This window comes from Achroia grisella, unplaced genomic scaffold, assembly GCF_030625045.1.
Source record: "Achroia grisella isolate CSIRO2021 unplaced genomic scaffold, CSIRO_AGI_Agris_v1 utg5499, whole genome shotgun sequence".
Lineage (NCBI taxonomy): Eukaryota > Metazoa > Arthropoda > Insecta > Lepidoptera > Pyralidae > Achroia > Achroia grisella.
In genome coordinates, this window is record NW_026712934.1 from 61414 (window position 1) to 79018 (window position 17605).

At 36.0% G+C, this 17605-nt stretch overlaps 1 protein-coding gene across 1 annotated transcript in view; it reads left to right on the top strand.

Moving 5' to 3' along the window:
* Nucleotides 1–13978, top strand: part of LOC131848339 (early endosome antigen 1-like) — a 34443-nt gene extending 20465 nt beyond the window's left edge. The window contains exons 12-20 of the mRNA XM_059198157.1: nucleotides 72–245; nucleotides 812–996; nucleotides 1494–1626; nucleotides 3327–3512; nucleotides 9565–9734; nucleotides 10276–10428; nucleotides 11550–11692; nucleotides 12359–12425; nucleotides 12785–13978. Coding sequence (XP_059054140.1) covers nucleotides 72–245; nucleotides 812–996; nucleotides 1494–1626; nucleotides 3327–3512; nucleotides 9565–9734; nucleotides 10276–10428; nucleotides 11550–11692; nucleotides 12359–12425; nucleotides 12785–12884 — 1311 coding nt within the window. The 3' untranslated portion in view covers nucleotides 12885–13978. The remainder of the gene's footprint in view (nucleotides 1–71; nucleotides 246–811; nucleotides 997–1493; nucleotides 1627–3326; nucleotides 3513–9564; nucleotides 9735–10275; nucleotides 10429–11549; nucleotides 11693–12358; nucleotides 12426–12784) is intronic.
* The last annotated feature ends 3627 nt before the right edge of the window (nucleotides 13979–17605 follow it).

A 17605-nucleotide genomic window follows, 5' to 3' on the forward strand; every position in this document is an offset into this window, starting at 1 on the left:
GTGCGAAGCCGGGGTGAGTAGCTAGTTAGTAATATTTAGTTATTTGAATACGGATTTATTATTGTTTATAGAATCAGGATTCGAACATGATACAAATATTGAAGAAGCGTTTAGAGAGCGCGATGCAGTCGGAGTTAGAACTGCAGCAGCGCGAACAGCAGCAAAGAGCTCGAGTGACGCAGCTGGAACGCGAACTGCTGGCCACCGAGCGCGACGACGGCTCGCGGCGACAGCTGCACAATGAGGTACTGTTATATGAAATATTACTTGTAGTAGCAATTTTCCGTTTATTTATATTTATATTCTCATTTTTTCGTGCCAATTCGTGCTTGGAAAAGCATACGAGTAAAGGAAGCTAATGGTTTTATTTTTGACAAATATTTTCATTTTATAAACTTAATATCTATGGTAATATTAAATACGAAATAACACGAAATCCAAGTGTAGTAACAAGTAACCAGGGTAGTAAGTAAATCTTGATAAGGATGGCAGTACCGTAGTAATAAATAGATTTTATATAAAGCCGAAATGTTCGAATTTCTGGCGTACTGAAATTGGCCGTTTTTGTTTTTCAATTGCATGTAGCAGTAGTACTATTACCTGAGCGATTAATTTTACTTATTATTTTTTAAACTTTAAAGATTATATGTGGTTATGGGCCGACAACACGGGATATTTCGGTTGTAGCTAATGTCGGTCACTGTGTCAAAAGAAGGGTATATGCTGCAGAGTCCTCGAAAATTCGAGTTGCGTAGTCGTAAATACAGTTAGAGTTTCGTTTAATAATACGCACATTCATTTTCGTCATCAGATGGAGAACAACAATCAATTGAAGAGTGAGATCGCGTTGCTGAAGGCGAAACTGGAGGCAGAAAGAACGCGTGCGGCAGACACGCAAGCACTCACCGAACGAGAGCGTGCGCACGCAGACAGCCAGCGAGAACACGCCGCGCGGGAACTAGCCGCGCTGCGGGCCCGCCTCGCAGAACACCAGCGGTACGCACACACCAACTAACTACTCGTTTTGGATCCGGCGCGAAGGACCACATGTAGCAATTGAGTACAGTAACAGGTTAAAGGGCAACGCCTAGAAACTTGCTCATTGCGGAAATTAATACCAAACCATTCATATTCCTGTGCCCCAATTTGATAATGGTTTGGTTTCATGTTTTTTTTTATAACCTTTTTTTACATAATTCTTTGTAGCATGCAAATATATAGCGTGTGAATAAAATTATTATTTATCTGTTGTTGTTACAAGGGTTTGTTTAAATTTTGGCTCGTAAGAAATATTCGTTACACTTCTCTTTCTATAGGTAATTTGCCTTAACTCGACAAACATTATAATAATGTAACGTACATGATTGTAATCATTATCTATAGCGGTCTTTGAAAAACTGATCACTTACAATTTGCTAACAATAAATACGTCATAGACATATAAAAAGCTGGCATATTATTCTTAAGTGAATTTTTTTGCCCTCGATAATCAGATTGAAGCACGAGTCGGGAGTGGAGCTGGTCCGCGCTAAGGAACTACTGCAGACCCAGAGCGCCACCATCAGCGAACTGGAGCGACAGCTGGTCTCCGCCCGCCGCCCCTCCACGCAAGTCACGCATGCGCTGGTACTTACCGTTACCACTGCTACTAGTGATTTTATTATACTGCACACACACAATCTAATCCGGCTCGAAGGACTAAACATGTCAGACATTAAGGTTCTCTAAAAATTACAAGCTTTCATCTATATAATATTACAGACTACCTATTCCTGACACCAGGCGGTTTGCTTTGTAACGACTACGTAACAAATATCCTATATAAATAAAACGTTTTGAAATTGACCATAGGAAACCTATTTACCTATGTTAGGTAAAATTATAGGTTAGTTCTTTCCCACCGCTGCCCATCAACCGCTTTCTGTTCTTACCTAATGGTTAGCTGGTAGAGAATGCCATATGGCATTAAGCTCGCCAAATTGTACAATTTTTAAAAGTGCAATAAAGAATAAATTAAATTAAATTATAGGAAAGTAAGTTTAGGAAAATCAAATATGAATATAGTCTTCATGAATGTGTACAGCATGTAGGTGAGGGACCCGGACCTTCAAACTTTATTGATCTAAAAACTAATATATACGTTTCTTTCTTACGAAATTATAAATATTAGGAATATGTATGTGTCATTAATAATAATAATATTAGAACAATTCACACAGACCTAGTAGACCGATCATCAACCATCTAGACCCAAGTTAAGCCAGCTATAGCCTGTGTTGTGGGTACTAGATAACAGATACAAATACATAAATTTTTGTTTTTCATAAGCACATACATATTATACATAGACACACCATAAGTACAGTCAACCCTCCTATAACGCGGTGAGTGCGTACCGCGTTGTATGGAAACCGCGCTATAAGAAACTCGGATTTAACCGTACAAACCAGGCTAATTCGTAGCGCGTTCTATGGAAACCGTCTATCGCGTTGTATGGAAACTGCGCTATAAGAGACTCAGAATAAGTACAAATCACATCATTCGTACCGCGTTATATGGAGACCAATAAATACAAAAGACAAGATAAATTATAAATTATTTTTATTGAATTGAAGAGTATGAACTCTTCAATTCAATAAAAATAAGGCAATGATGAAAAAAATGAAACAAAAACTAAACTAAAAAACTGTTTTCCAACAAAAACAAAAGAAAGACTTTTGTAAAATGATGTAATCTTTCAACACTCATCCTCACTGTCAGATATGAGTCGCCTAACTCGCCTTCTTTTAATGGGCAAAATGTCTTCCCCACTTGGTTGATCTTCACATTGGTTTTAAGCGGCTAAGACATAAGCAGAACGTAGTTTTTCTATAGTTCACGCGACAATGTAGTCAAAAGATCACATATATATCTTTCATGTTACAGTTTCGCATCGACAGCGTGCCATGCGTGTGTGTGTCTAACGAAACTATTTAGTTAATAGAAGTGGAAGATAGCGCATGAGGAGCCCCACCCGTGAACCACGCTGATATAAACATATCCAGTTAAAACCATTCATTGGGTGCACGGAAAGAACTGATGGGACGTTGTTGAACGGAAACCGCGCTGTAAGAGTACCGCGTTATAGGAGGGCTGTCGCAATTTCAGCTCCGCGTTATATGGAAACCGCGTTCTGAGAGTACCGCGTTATAGGAGGGTTGACTGTATATACATATTATATATAGAGAACACCCAGATCGATACAAACAATCATACAAATGTTTGTGCCTAATAAAACATCGTTTTAAAATACCTTTAGTGATATAATCAATGTGTTTTGACAACAGACAGAAATCGAAACCCAAAAAACGGAGCTGGCGCGCGAGATCTCGACTCTAAAGAAATGTCTGCAAGACACCAACAGCCCGGAGATTGCAGAGCTGCGCGCTGAACGAAAGCAGCTGCAGGACCAGCTCAAAGCGCTGCACCGGGAACTGAACCAGCGCCCGCCCACCGACGACAGGGACCAAGCGGTCAGTTGGAACATTACAATCATTATTATACAATAGATACTTGTCAATATTTGAGTTTATTTAACTACAATCTACTATCTGACCCGTGCAACTTCTGCATCTCTTACTTGATATTTATCGTTATATTTCGTCCAATTTACATAATATCTGTTTAAATTATAGCCTATGTGTTATTCTGATATATAAGCTATATTACTGTAAAGTTTCATCAAAATCCGTTGAGTAGTTTTTGCGTGAAACAGTAACATCCATCCATCCATACTCACAAACTTTCGCATTTATATTAATAAGGTTTTAGTTTATATAAAATTAGTCACGATGATTTCATTCCATTATATTTTTAAGGGACACAGTGACACTACATTTATATATGTTACTGTGTTAGTTGACCATACTACTCTGAAAGAGGTTAATCGTTTTTGATGAAATTTAGGTTTATATGTACTCTTTTTAAACCACTAAAGTGAAAAAGGTCCACTAGATTTTTTTTTATATTTTATGACAAGACTTATACTTTTTATGATGCGGTATTAAGAAATATATCACTCCTAAATTTTCACCCTTCTTCTACCAACCCCTATTTTTTAATAGCAATATTATTTTACATGGCAAAGAGAAGTTTTCTGTGTTACAAACTTAAACTACGTTTTGGGAATCGGTTAGGTATCTTGGAGCTTATCCATAAAAAATGCTTAAATTAAGTTTATTTGTAGAAAGGATTTTCTATTCTACTCTAATGCTGTTGGCCGCAGCTGGCCTTTACAGCTTCACCGGACGTTAGGGGGCGAGTGCAGATGGCACTCCAAACCCGCGGAAGGCCAACTCCTACATGACGCATACGACTTTAGTCTGAGGGCACCACTAGAGGTTCGAACCTCCGCTCAGGACGTCGTAATTTGGATCCCCGTTTGAATTGGACGGGGGATCGATCATTCTGTAAATAAAATAAAAGACAAATGATAAAGAAGGTATATATAATACGACAAGAAATTATTTTCAAAAATACGACAGTTATAATGTATAAATTTGCATAATAGTGTGTCCTAAAATCAGTCATCCAAACTTATGGCTTTTCAATACTATTGCTTCTATTGATTTCTTCAACGTAATTGGTAATCCTCGATTCCATCTCCATCACGCTTTGTTTCTCGTCCAAATCGGAGCATAGAGGTTCGATGAACCATAAAGCAACGCAATAGAGTAGGTACAGGCTGAGGTATAGAGTATAGAGTAGGCTGGTGACGCAGGCGAGCCCTATGGGGTAGATCCGGTGGTTCAGATCCGTTTCCGTCCTCCACGACTCTTCGGTCCACATGCGGAAGTACTGGCAGAAGTTTCTAGAAGTGTAGAGAATAAATGTATTAGAGTACATATTGTTTTATTGTAGTCGATAGATTGGTAGTGGTAGTGAAATAACAACTAGGAAGTATAAACATATTTATTAACAAAATTTAAATGATTGTTTTTAAAATAGCTTTGTAATTGACAGAAAGGAAATAAGATAATATATTGACGGCTTCGGTGCTAGCGGTTTTGCACACCGACTTTCGCACATCTCGGGTTCGATACCTCGCACGGAACAAACATTTGTAATTATTGGTATTATTATTGGTATGCGTCTGTGTGTTTACTATGTATTTACAAAACAAAAATGTATCTATGTAAAATAATATATCAGTTGTTTAGTACCCACAACACAATCTGCTTATACTTATATATTGGGACTAGATGTTGCTGTGTGAAATTATCCTGAGATATCAGCATTACATAGTATGAAACAAAGTCGCTGTCGCTGTCGCTGTTTGTCCATCCTGTCTATGTATGCTAGAATCTTTAAAACTACGCAACGGATTTTGAAGAGGTTTTTTTAATAGATACGAGTGATTCAAGAGGAAGGTTTATATGTATAATACATGTACACCCGGGCGAAGCCGGGGTCAGTAGCTAGTTATTATAATATAGAGATATCATGAGATATTCTTGATTCAATGCGGATCAGAAATCACTCAGCATTTTACGTGTATGGTGGAGATGCAGAGAAATATAATGAAATGTATTAGGTAGTGGTGATAGGGTGGTAGGTCACCTGAGCGGTGGTAGCGTGCGGTCGAGTAGTGCCGCGGCGCAATGTAGTGCGTGGGTGACCACCAACACCACCACCCACGCGCACACCAAGTACGGCGGCCAGCGGAAGCTGCCCAGTGCAGCTGCAACACATTTATAATATACGGAACCCAACACAGTTTAGATTATATGCTTGTATTTAGTTATAGAATAGAATAGAATAGAAAATCATTTATTCAAATAAACTTAATTTAAGCACATTTGAATAGTCAACATTTTTTTAAATCTACCGCTTATTCGGAAAGCTGTCTCATCACAAGAAGAATAAGCAAGAAACTTGTGTGTTGCTCTTTTAAACAATCCTTGTAAGTTCACATTTTACAAGTCGAAACGTGTGAATATAAACTACCAACCAGCACTAATTTATTTAGGCTCAAACATAAAAACACAATAAGATTAAATCAGTCGTAGTGATAAGAGCAGACCAGTCCCTACAAGCAGCACTCGTTCACGAGTATGACGGATGAGCCAGCCATCACTGCGCTCGACCATATTTTAGGGAGCCCAATGACCCGGCCCACCACGCCGCCACATGTCTGGACATTTTACTGAGCATGACTACTCATTTTACATAGATACTTTTACACGTAAGGTAGTTCACGTGCGAATCTGTTTTCAAGCAGGAAAGAATGTTCTCGTAAATATAAACAGAGAGATCGCGTGCGTGCGTGGATTCTCGCATCCTTTAGCGTGTTTTAACGCCTTGTAATAATTCAGAGTAAGTAAATTTAAGTAGATTTCATTCAAAATAGCATAATGCAGTCGGTTACGATTGCGGGCGCTGGCCCTTTACACGGCACGTGTCGTGTAAAGGTACCTAATAGTTGAGGGATGCAGTGAATACAACGGTGAAGTACCTCGTAGGAGCGCGGCGTTCCCCCGGCCGCCCCGCGCCTCCCCCGCGCCCTGCACCGCATGCTCCGACGCTGCCCGCCTCCTCTCCCACCGCTCACACCGCTCAGCCCGCTCAGACCGCTCAGACCGCTCAGACCGCTCCGACCGCTCAGCCCGCTCAGACCGCTCCGTACGAGACGACTGCAGTCGATACTCATTTACATATACATTATTTATGCGTATATATAAATAAACTTTAAAAATCACTAGTTCTTACAATAAAAGTCACTACTCTAATTCATGTCAAAAATTGAAACGGTCCAGCCGTTTAGTCGTGAAAAGGTTAAACACTTAATATAATTTTTGTATGGATTTATAACATACACATATGGAATCAACAACTTATAGATAAATAGATAGATAGATAAAAATTTTATTCACGTTAAAGTTAACTTATACATACGATACGTCCGTGTAAAAAAACTAATAATATTTTTTTTTTATATTTCATCCTATATTTACATTTTACATTATTCCCTGGTATCTGAACTAAGTAGAAAACTACATTTTAAGTAACCTAATAATATACAAACACTCGCTAACTCCGCAAACTCCATTCCGCCTCAGAATTAAAGGAGTTTAGAAGTTTAGTTACGCAATACATTCTAAACGCACTCTGTTTGACAATTTGTATGGGAAAATAAAATTGTTACTTTTACTTAATTTGTATTAGAATAGAATAGAAAATCATTTATTCAAATAAACTTACATTGAAGCACTTTTGAATAGTCATAACATTTTTTTTTTTAATCTACCGCTCATTCGGAATGCTGTCTCATCACAAGAAGAACAAGCAAGAAACTTGTGTGTTGCTCTTTTAAATAATTTATTCTTACTTACAATTTAAGTTTAAGTGTGTGAATACAAATTCTTCTCCATGCAATTTCTTCATATTTTATCACCGTTTAAACCTTCCCTGGACTTCCACGAATATTTCAAGACTAAGATTAGCCAAATCGGTTCATCCGTTCTCGAGTTTTAGTGAGACTAACGAACAGCAATTCTTTTTTATATATTTAGATAGGTAGAAAATTCCATACCGTGGGCGATATTCTCGCGTACGATATATGATTCGGTACGCTGGGCTTGTCTTTCTTGATCGTATCTTTGATGTCGAGTTGCAAGTCGCGCACAACTCCGTTCAACTCCGTTTTCGTTATGGATGGATGATCACCGCACATGCTATAATAACAATATCTCAAGACAATTCACACAGCGCCATCTAGTCCCAAGCTAAGCTGAGCTTATGTTATGAGTATTAAATAACTGATACGTATGCATACATACTATTTTTGGAAATACATACGTAATATAAGAAGAAATAACCCAGACTGATACAAAAAATTGCTTGTTTGACTCACCTGATGGTAAAAGATTACCATCAGGTAAGCAAGCTCGTTAAGTAATACTATAAATGTCTTATTAATATTATAAAGCGAAAGTTTGATTGTACAGATGAATGTTTGTTAGTCTTTCACGCAAAAAATACTAAAGGATCTTTAGAGTTGATTTTGAAATCTATTTCCAAATATTTACCCATTTTACTCAATAAAAAAATTGATTAAATTATACATATTTTTTTAATAAGATAGAAAACCATTGCAGTGCAAATTTAGCTCGAATTCATAATGGTTTAGCGATGCATTGCTTCCGAATTGACGATACGACGTTAGACCATATCATCATCATCTGCTTCTTCCTTATCCCATTTATTTGTGGTCGGCGTAATGTTTTTCTCTTCCATTTATCCCTGTTGGCAGTCATCTCGTTATTTACTCCCTTTCTTACAATATCATCTCTCACGCAGTCCATCCATCTCTTTTTCGGCCTTCCTCTGCCTTTATAACATTAATATGTAACATCTTCCTTAAAATATTATCTTCATTCCTACGCATTACATGCCCATACCACGACAGACGATTACTCTTTAATCTCTCCGACACCGGTGCCACTTTCATACTTCCTCTAATATATTAATTCTTTATCTTATCCATTCTTGTCACACCACAGATTCATCTCAACATTCGCATTTCAACATTTTACTCAATAACAAAATTAATTAAATTATTATTTATTTTTAAAACTCATGCAATGTTTCATTTTAGCTCGAAATTAATAATGGTTTAGTGACACTGCTTCTAAATTGGGGAAACAAACGTAAGACCACTTACACCATATCGGGGAGCTTGGGCGGCTCGTTTTTCGGTGGGTCCATGTCTCCTGGTTATCTCACTGTGCTCTCATCGTATACGCTGGGATTTTTGATATTGCTCACAATAAATTCGCCGGCTGTACATATAAATACTATATTACATCTGTCACTGTGACAAGACACAGTATGTTTGATGGAGATGTCTAAAGCGCATTCTGTTTTTGAAATGACAAATTTAATGAATGAAGAATAATTGAATGAGGTTTGTCTCTAACGAGTTAATGAAGAAATAATATTACCGAGGTATATATTGTGAAATCTCTATAAATATAAGGAATCGTTAAAATACTACCTTAGTCAATCTCAGCCACTGTAATAGAAAATAATTAAAGCAGATAATACAAAAATATTATCGTCATCGATAATATTTATTAATCTTTTTATTTAATTTCTTAATTACAGTTTATAAAACAGTTTTGCAACAAAAAATATATTAATTTAAACAGATTAAACTAAAATATTTACATTATCAATAATTAAACTAATCTTTTCGCAAAAATATTAAAGTAGTTTAAACAGGTTTGCATTGTAATTTTATTTTATATTTATATATTATGTGTACTGTTCATTCGGAATGCAGATTTTGCCAAGACGAATCGGGGTTCCGAACAATAATTATTTCTATATAATAAACATTTGTTTGAGGTGATTTTTGTAGATAGATTTTACTAGATATACTATAGACTCTATAATATCAGTATGTTTTTTTTTAGTCTTTATATTTAGCTCCACGAGTCAAAAATTACGTGAATTAAATTAAGTAGGAAAATAAGAATTTGACTTGTAAAACTTTTTTGTATTAATGATGTGTCTCTCCAACAGATACGGTACCTCCACGGCCGGTGCCTCCGTTTGGAGAGCTGCCGGAAGGCGCTGGTGTGGCAGAAGAGGTACCTGCAGCGGGTGCTGTCCGGGTACGCGGAGCTGGAGAATAAGCTGCGGCTACCGTCCTCGAGGACGGTGGAGAAAAGCCATGGGAAGAAACGGTTCAAGTGAGTACTGGATATTAATAGAAGCTTACCACCCATCTGATGATAAGTTATACCCTTGACTATAGATTTGAACAGCGCTACGGACATCATCGAACTTTGAAGAGAGGAATAGTGCAGTGAAATTACGGATTCTGTTAGATATACTGTCTAATCTTCTGCAGTGACAACGAATGGTCGTGATATTTGTCTGTAATGCAGTACATGTATATAGCGTCATACTCGTGAACGGGTGGGTGGGTTATATAAGTACTGATCAGTGACATTAGACACCGGGTAGAGTGGTCAAGTCGTATATAAGCTATTTTTATACTACTATGATTGCTAGCTTGTGGTCCATCTGATGGTAAAAGGTTATAGTGGCATATGGACGTCTGAATCACCAGGGGTGTCACATGCGCATTGTCGACCCCTAAAGAACATTAATAGACCTATCTTGAAAAATCCATGCTCTAAGGAATCATAATATACCCTTCTTGAAAATTCATGCTGTAGTCTCTAGACAAAACCTCGGCAAGTTGTAAGTAATGACGTGCTTTGTCAGGTGTGTGGCGACTGCAATAGTCATAGTGATCCGCATGGAGTTCCTGGTGCGGCGCCGGCGTCAAGCGCGAGCGATAGCCTCCGCCGCGCTGCTGCAGCGACCGCCCACCGCCACCACCTCCACCACATTCACCACCTTCGCCACACCCGCCACGTGAGTATCTTACGCGCCCATTCCATCACTACTGTTATCATTTTCGGTTTTTGAGAATAATACACAAGATGACTGCCCATGAACAGTGACTCGGACAAAAAGGTAGTATACGAACAGCCTGCAAACGGAACGGGCGAGTCGTGTTTGATATTACGTCTCAAATATCTAAATATATATAACTCAAAGGTGACTAACATAGTGATCTATCAACGCACAGCCCAAACCACTGGACGGATCGGGCTGAAATTTGGCAAGCAGGTAGATGTTATGACGTAGGCATCCGTAAAGAAAGGATTTTGATTAATTCCACCCCTAAGGGGATAAAATAGGGGATGAAAGATTGAATAAATCTTATTATTTTTGACTGATTAAACTGAAATGAAAGATTGGAGCTACTATGATGAAGACGTTCGCTTAAATAGGATTTTGAAAATTCAACCCCCATGGGGATGAGTTTGAACCTATCAGTACCTAATGGTACGAATAAATTAAGACGAACAAAATAATTTTTAGTTCTTTAGGCTACTTTTATTTTAGAAAAAGAAAGTTAAATTCCACGCGGACGAAGCCGCGGGAACAGCTCGTTGTTTTATAATTTACGACAAACAATATTGCTATATTTTTTAAACAATGTCCATGTACAATATATAATAATTCATTAATGATCAGCTGTTAGACTGGTCTTTGCTCATAAGAGGAGATGCTATTATTATGCCAAGCCTTGTATTATTATGCAACTGAGCTTGGTGTGGGGATTTACTTTTGAATTTTGTTTCTCTTTATTACGTACAATATGCATTATCACAATATGATTCTCATGACATCCCAGAGTGAATCCAGACAAAAATATATAAAGATATTTTCTTGTAATAAAGAAAAAAATTAATACCTTCTTTTCTTTATTACAAGAAAATACCTTTTTTTTCTTTGTTATAAAAAAAATAATACCTTTTTTTTCTTTATTACAAGAAAACACCTTTATAAAAATATTTTTGTCTGTATAGTTAAAGTATATCTCCCGTCATATTTAGTATTAGTTTTATTCCAATTGGCTCGCAAACGAAATTGTTAATTAAAGTCACGTGTTCAGCTAGTAAATAATAGTGGTGGTCGCGTCGCAGTGCAGGTCCGTTCGCGTCAAATTCTCCAGCGGCGTTCCAGCAGCGAGGGGCTGCCTCCGCCGCAGCCGGAGTAGGACCAGCAACGGGCTCGCGGAGACTTCTCAAGCACGAGCTGCGGCTCAACCTCCCACCCTCGCCCACAGGTCTGTAATATGTTTTTATTGTCCGGTAGAAAATTTCCAAAAGGGCATCCCCGTCAGAGGGTTTTTTTTTTGTATATGATAATGACGAATGCAGCTCAACCTGCACCCGCCTGCGCTAACGGTTTACGCTGGCGGGGCACCGAGCTGCGGCTCAAAGCCCACATGATAAGATGAGAATGAGGTCAGCACGAGCTCAGTCAACCTAGCCCATCGTGATAATTTCACCCTGCAATGGCAATGGGGTCGAGAGTCCACATTACTAACAATCCCTGCGGCTCCCCCCCCCCCCCGTAGGTCCGTCAGAGGCTTGACGAGGGCGTGTGGGATTCTACCCACTTGGACCCACTAAAAACATAATGTTCCTACTTTATACGCTTATATATTAGAGGATTAGTATATCCTCTAATTTCCTCAAAACTTGAATAAAAAATATCCAGTATATTAATTTATTTATTATTTTGCACACAAAATTGTATGGCGAACTTAATGCCTAATGGCATTCTCATGGTCTCGTTGATTACAGATAATAAGACGGTACAATTTAATAAGTTAGATATTATTGAGATATAAAATTATATATGTGTTAATAGAAAAAATATATAATATAAATGTATATCTAAATCTATATCTTAAATGGTATGTTTATTAATATTTGTTAAAATACAGTTGGCGAGTTCACACGACGGTCACCGTACAGCGCAAGCACGCCTCATGAGGAGCCGTTCATATTGAGGTTTGTTCGCCATGCTGTCCTTTTTTTGTTACTTTCGGTTGATATTGTTGCGTTCCAAAAATAAATAAATATTGTATGGGTTAATATAAGTATTTTGGTTTAATTATTTGACAATAAAATACAAAATATACCCAAAAATAAGCCTAAAATCACCTGTTACTATGTATTTACTACACAACTGAACAATAGTTATGCATTCTTTAATCTAAATTTGGACTCTAATAAATTAGTGCTAGTTAGTTGGTAGTTTGTTCTCACACAAAGTAACAACAATTATTTAAAAAACGACTATACAAAAGTGCTTATATATAAATTTATTTGAAATAAATAATACATGATATAGTTGGTATGTCGGACAGTTCGCCCCGCGGTGAAGTGGCGGCGGCGTACCTCAGCAAGCTGGAGCTGGTGAGTCGCTGCCTCACGCGCGCCGTGGACGCCTCCAGGGACCTGCCTTGAACTGCGCCGCGCTCCACCGGCGCTGTCGGTCTGCCTTACCTTGTTCATCCACACGTAATGCCAATCTGCCTATTCTCGGTCCATCTCGCACGTTATACCGCCACGCGTTGTCGATTCTATTAGCGGTATGGTTCGTTTAGCGTTGTCAATTTGACATACGATGTAGATTTGACTGGTGTAGGTGGAGCTCGACGGGTTAATTCGCATTGGACAGTAATACATCGCGAGTTGACTTGCGTTGTTGGTTGACTCCGCCTTAGTAATCCTGTATTGGGTTGTTGGTCCGCTCCGCGCTGTTGGTCCACCTTTCGAGCACGCACTCGCGTTGTCGATTGTGATTGGCTACTCGACCCCGACGCCATTTTGTTTTAACACGGGCGACAGGCCGCGTCGAATGTTCAATTTGAAGAATAAATGTCGTCATTCATAGACTTTAATTTTTTTTTTAATAATAATATGATCTCAATAGAATGCGTTAATTGCCGCGTCGCGTTGATTCATAAATCAGGTTTTAATACAAAGAAATTACAATCTTAGCTCAATTATTAATAGAATACCTTTTACCTTGATATCGGTAATGCATAGCTTCCGTCTATAAAAGTTATATACATGCTATTTGTAATGTATAAAAAAATTAATCAATATATAAAAATTTTCAAATTGACACTTGGACGCGGCCGATCTCCCTCGCATTTCGAAGTATAAAACCCATGCATTTGTTATTGGCAGATAGTATAAGTATTAGATTAGTGCCAAACCTTATTTTGAATTACTTAATTTATTCATTAGCGTATTTACGTGTCGGAGCATGAAATTCCATGACTTCTCTTGTATTCTATTGTTGACACTCCGCCTATTTTTTATTTCGTGTGGATCATGTGTTGAACGAGTTACCGCCATATTTTGTTTAAAAATGATGCTATTACTTCATTATTGCTTTCTAATTTATAATTTATGTTATTTCTAAAATGTGACGACTCCGTAGCGAGTCAGTTTAACAAAAGAACCAATAGATGTCGCTGTTTCTGTTTTTAAGTTTTGTTACTTTCAATTGGCTAGATACGAGTTTATCTTTCTAGAAAGTTATCTACGTGAAAAAGTCCGTTATATTTTTGCTGTTAAGCAGATTTACAAGATTTATTCCGAGGGAAACTTGGACTTCAGTACCACGCATAATTTAATTAATTTCTCACCATTTTTAGATATATATATAAGATCGAGTAAAGCAAGGCGTGTAGTGAGTCCATAATATAACGTAATAATAAATAACACATTATGACGTCATATCCGGTGACTTGCCACTTGTTTACCATTCCAGCTATATACCAATCATGTTCAGCCAAACAATTTTTTTTTAATATTACGCTCTTGCTTTCCATAGACTATTAAGTAAATGCCCTTTTGCGTTTAGTTTTAGATTTTTTTTTTTCTTTCTTTCACCTTCTCCACGAAAATATTATATTAAGTATGTGTGTTAAGCATTAAACATTAGGATTGGAAATTCATACATTTTGGTTGTTTTGTTATAAGTATTTGCTACGGAATCTGTTAAACGAACAGTATTATGGCGTAACAATAATGAATACGACACTTAGATGTAAATTTCAGTCTTCGAGACACCTTTTGTCGTCCGTACTTGCCTTAGAACTAATTATAACATACAGACAAACATGTAGATATTTAAATAGTTGTAAAATTAGTTGTATTTTCAGATTATTTATTCGTTTATGTAAATAGTATTGACATGTTTTCCATTATGACATCGTATTAGTAGGTTTAGTTCGAGTTCTCGTGTCGACTTTTGATGGTATTTTTTTTTATTACATCCCTCGTAGTATTTCTTATGAGAGAGAGTATAATGAATTGTTCTTATAATGTAATTATATCGAAATCTCCATACATATTTAAACATATTAATTTGCGTTAAATTTCATTTGGTTATTGATTACATTTGCAAATTCAGAGCATAAAGTTTTGCTTTTTGTGCCAAAATATGCATATCGTATTTTTCTAACCTAAGTCAAATTCTAAAACGTAAACTGATGCATTCATAAGAAACATGGAAACAAATAATAAATCATAATTATGACTGATCTGTCACTTTATTAAAAATTGACTTGAAAACCATTTTATTTACTTATCTATCTATTAATACGCGAAACATAAATTTTGTACCGATTTTCACGAAAACCTTCGCGGATGGAAAAGTATGAAATTTCACACACTTATACTTATATAGAGGAGTACAGAATGCTAATATTTTTATTAAATTATCCAATAAAAATACATTACACACATTACCATGTATTTGACACATATATACTCTTTTGTTTATTGTTTAAGTCTATGGTCAAATTAAGAATATTATTTTTTGTCTATGATCTTATAAATGTTAAGTTAATTATGGTCACATTTCGACCACTTTTAGTTCATTACATATTATTAGACCATTTATTAATACGTTTCATATATTTGGAAATAAATAGAATTACAAGCGCAAGTCGATACGGGACATTTCATAGTTTTATATAATTTTATGATAGCACAATACCATCTCATCGTATAATGTAGTAACAGTATGGTTGGACGCACGAAAGTACAATTTAGTGTTAAGTTAGTTACGACACGACTAGTCGATCGATGCAACTCGAAACGTGCAAAATTGTATGTGTAGCTGTTACGGCACAGTTTAATTAACACCATAGACAATGTAAAACTGCAGTTCCATTGACACTATAGACAAAAAACTGCTTATAGATCTATGAGTATCACTGTACTGCGGAAACTATGTTTAATATAAACAGAATTTTGAAATGTTCTAGAAAATAATTAATTCTATTGCATGATAATAAGACTGTTTTTTAGTTGTGAGTTGGGTGATTCTAGCAATTGAAATTGAATTCAATAATTCATTGAAATGTATAGGTAACTGTATATATTATTGTTCTTATTCTATTTAAAGTTCGAGTTTGAAAAAAGAGTTCAGCTGGATTGAACATAAGATAGTGAATACAAAAAAAAGAATTTGATATATATTTAAGACTAGCTGTGCCGGCGGTTTTATCCGCGTGAATTTCCCCATTATTTGTATAGTGTTATTCTGATGTTTAACCTATATTATTGTAAAGTTTCATTAAAGCCTATTCAGTAGTTTCTGCGTGAAAGATTAACAAACATCTATCCATCTACATTCACAATCTTCTGCGTTTACAGTATTATTATATATTTAATATATGTTCGCAGTACAGGTGATACATATTAGTATATTGTTGTTTGTATCGCACACCACACGTTATTATTATGCACGAATAAAGAGAAATAATATTTTTATTCTATACATTAGACATTGTAGAAAATATTATTAATAAATCCTACAAAATATTCTGTATAAAAAAAAATAACCATATTGAGGTTATTGTAAACTTACTTTCTATAAATTTACATATGCTGTAATCAAATTTCAATCTTATACTATTAATCATAAGGTCATATTTTATTATGACTTTTTACATTCACATATACAGTATTCAAATGTCAATGTTATATTAGGAATCATAAGGTTATAACCTAGTTTTCGCAATTCAATAATTTTTGATGTATTTAGGAATGCTTAATACTTGTACCAGAGTACATATTATATTCGACTGGTGTTACAAATAATAATGAAACCTAAACATATGTATCCACAGATACAATTTAACTGACTGCACCTAATGTCCTTTGGTCTTTTTGTCATATTTAGTAGCTGTGGATACACCTTTACAGCTACACATATATTTTTGTTATACATTGTAGAACAGCCGGTATTAATCAGCGATCATTTGAAAGATGTAAAATTTATATAAAAACGATCAGTTAGTTAATATCGTCTGTGAATAGTGAAAGGATATTTTTGAGGTACGCGACTAAAGCAGATTAAACATAATTCAAATTCAAAATGTCAAATCTACCGTCAGCTCGAAATGATTTCGAGTTAAGAACTGACAAGAAACTCAGTTCTTATTGTTTTCAAATGGGCTTGTACAATTACAAAAATAAATATTAACTTACTGGTTTTTGGTATCGACCACGTTTGATCTTACGACCTTAAAAACTAGAAGTCATTTTAATAAATACCAACCAAGAAGTCATAAGACCTTAGTTTTAGAAAGAGAAGTAATGAAAGTCATGTTCTCTATAATAGACAGAGATCGAGTCGATCTTCTGTCTCATTCTGGCTATGTTCTGTCTCAGTCGCGCACCTCAAATACCTAAACGATAGACAATATTGTGCAAGCCAAAGTAAACGAAAGTATTACGAATATTGTATATATAGAGAGGATTCCATATTTTTACATGTAATTCTTTGACGCATTGGTCTGTTTGTACTGTTGTAATCTATCTACAATTCCAAACATAATCCCTTTTATATATATACCTCCCTTATTTATAAAAACTATAGTCTCTTAATCAACCAGTGTTCCATAACAATGACTAGAAAAAAATGTTTTTTGTCTCTTTCTTAATTAAGAATATAGCTTGAAAGAAAAGGAAGAATTCAAAAGCTAAGAATATAGTGTAAGTTATTAGATTTTTAACTTTTTTTATGAAGGAAGTAGATTATCTAGTTTTCGACTGAATTTTCGCTCCCTTTATAAAATATTCCCTTTATAATAGATTATAAAATATCTTAAGTGTTTAAGATATAGAGACTTGGTTTCGATCGTTAAAACTGTATCAGT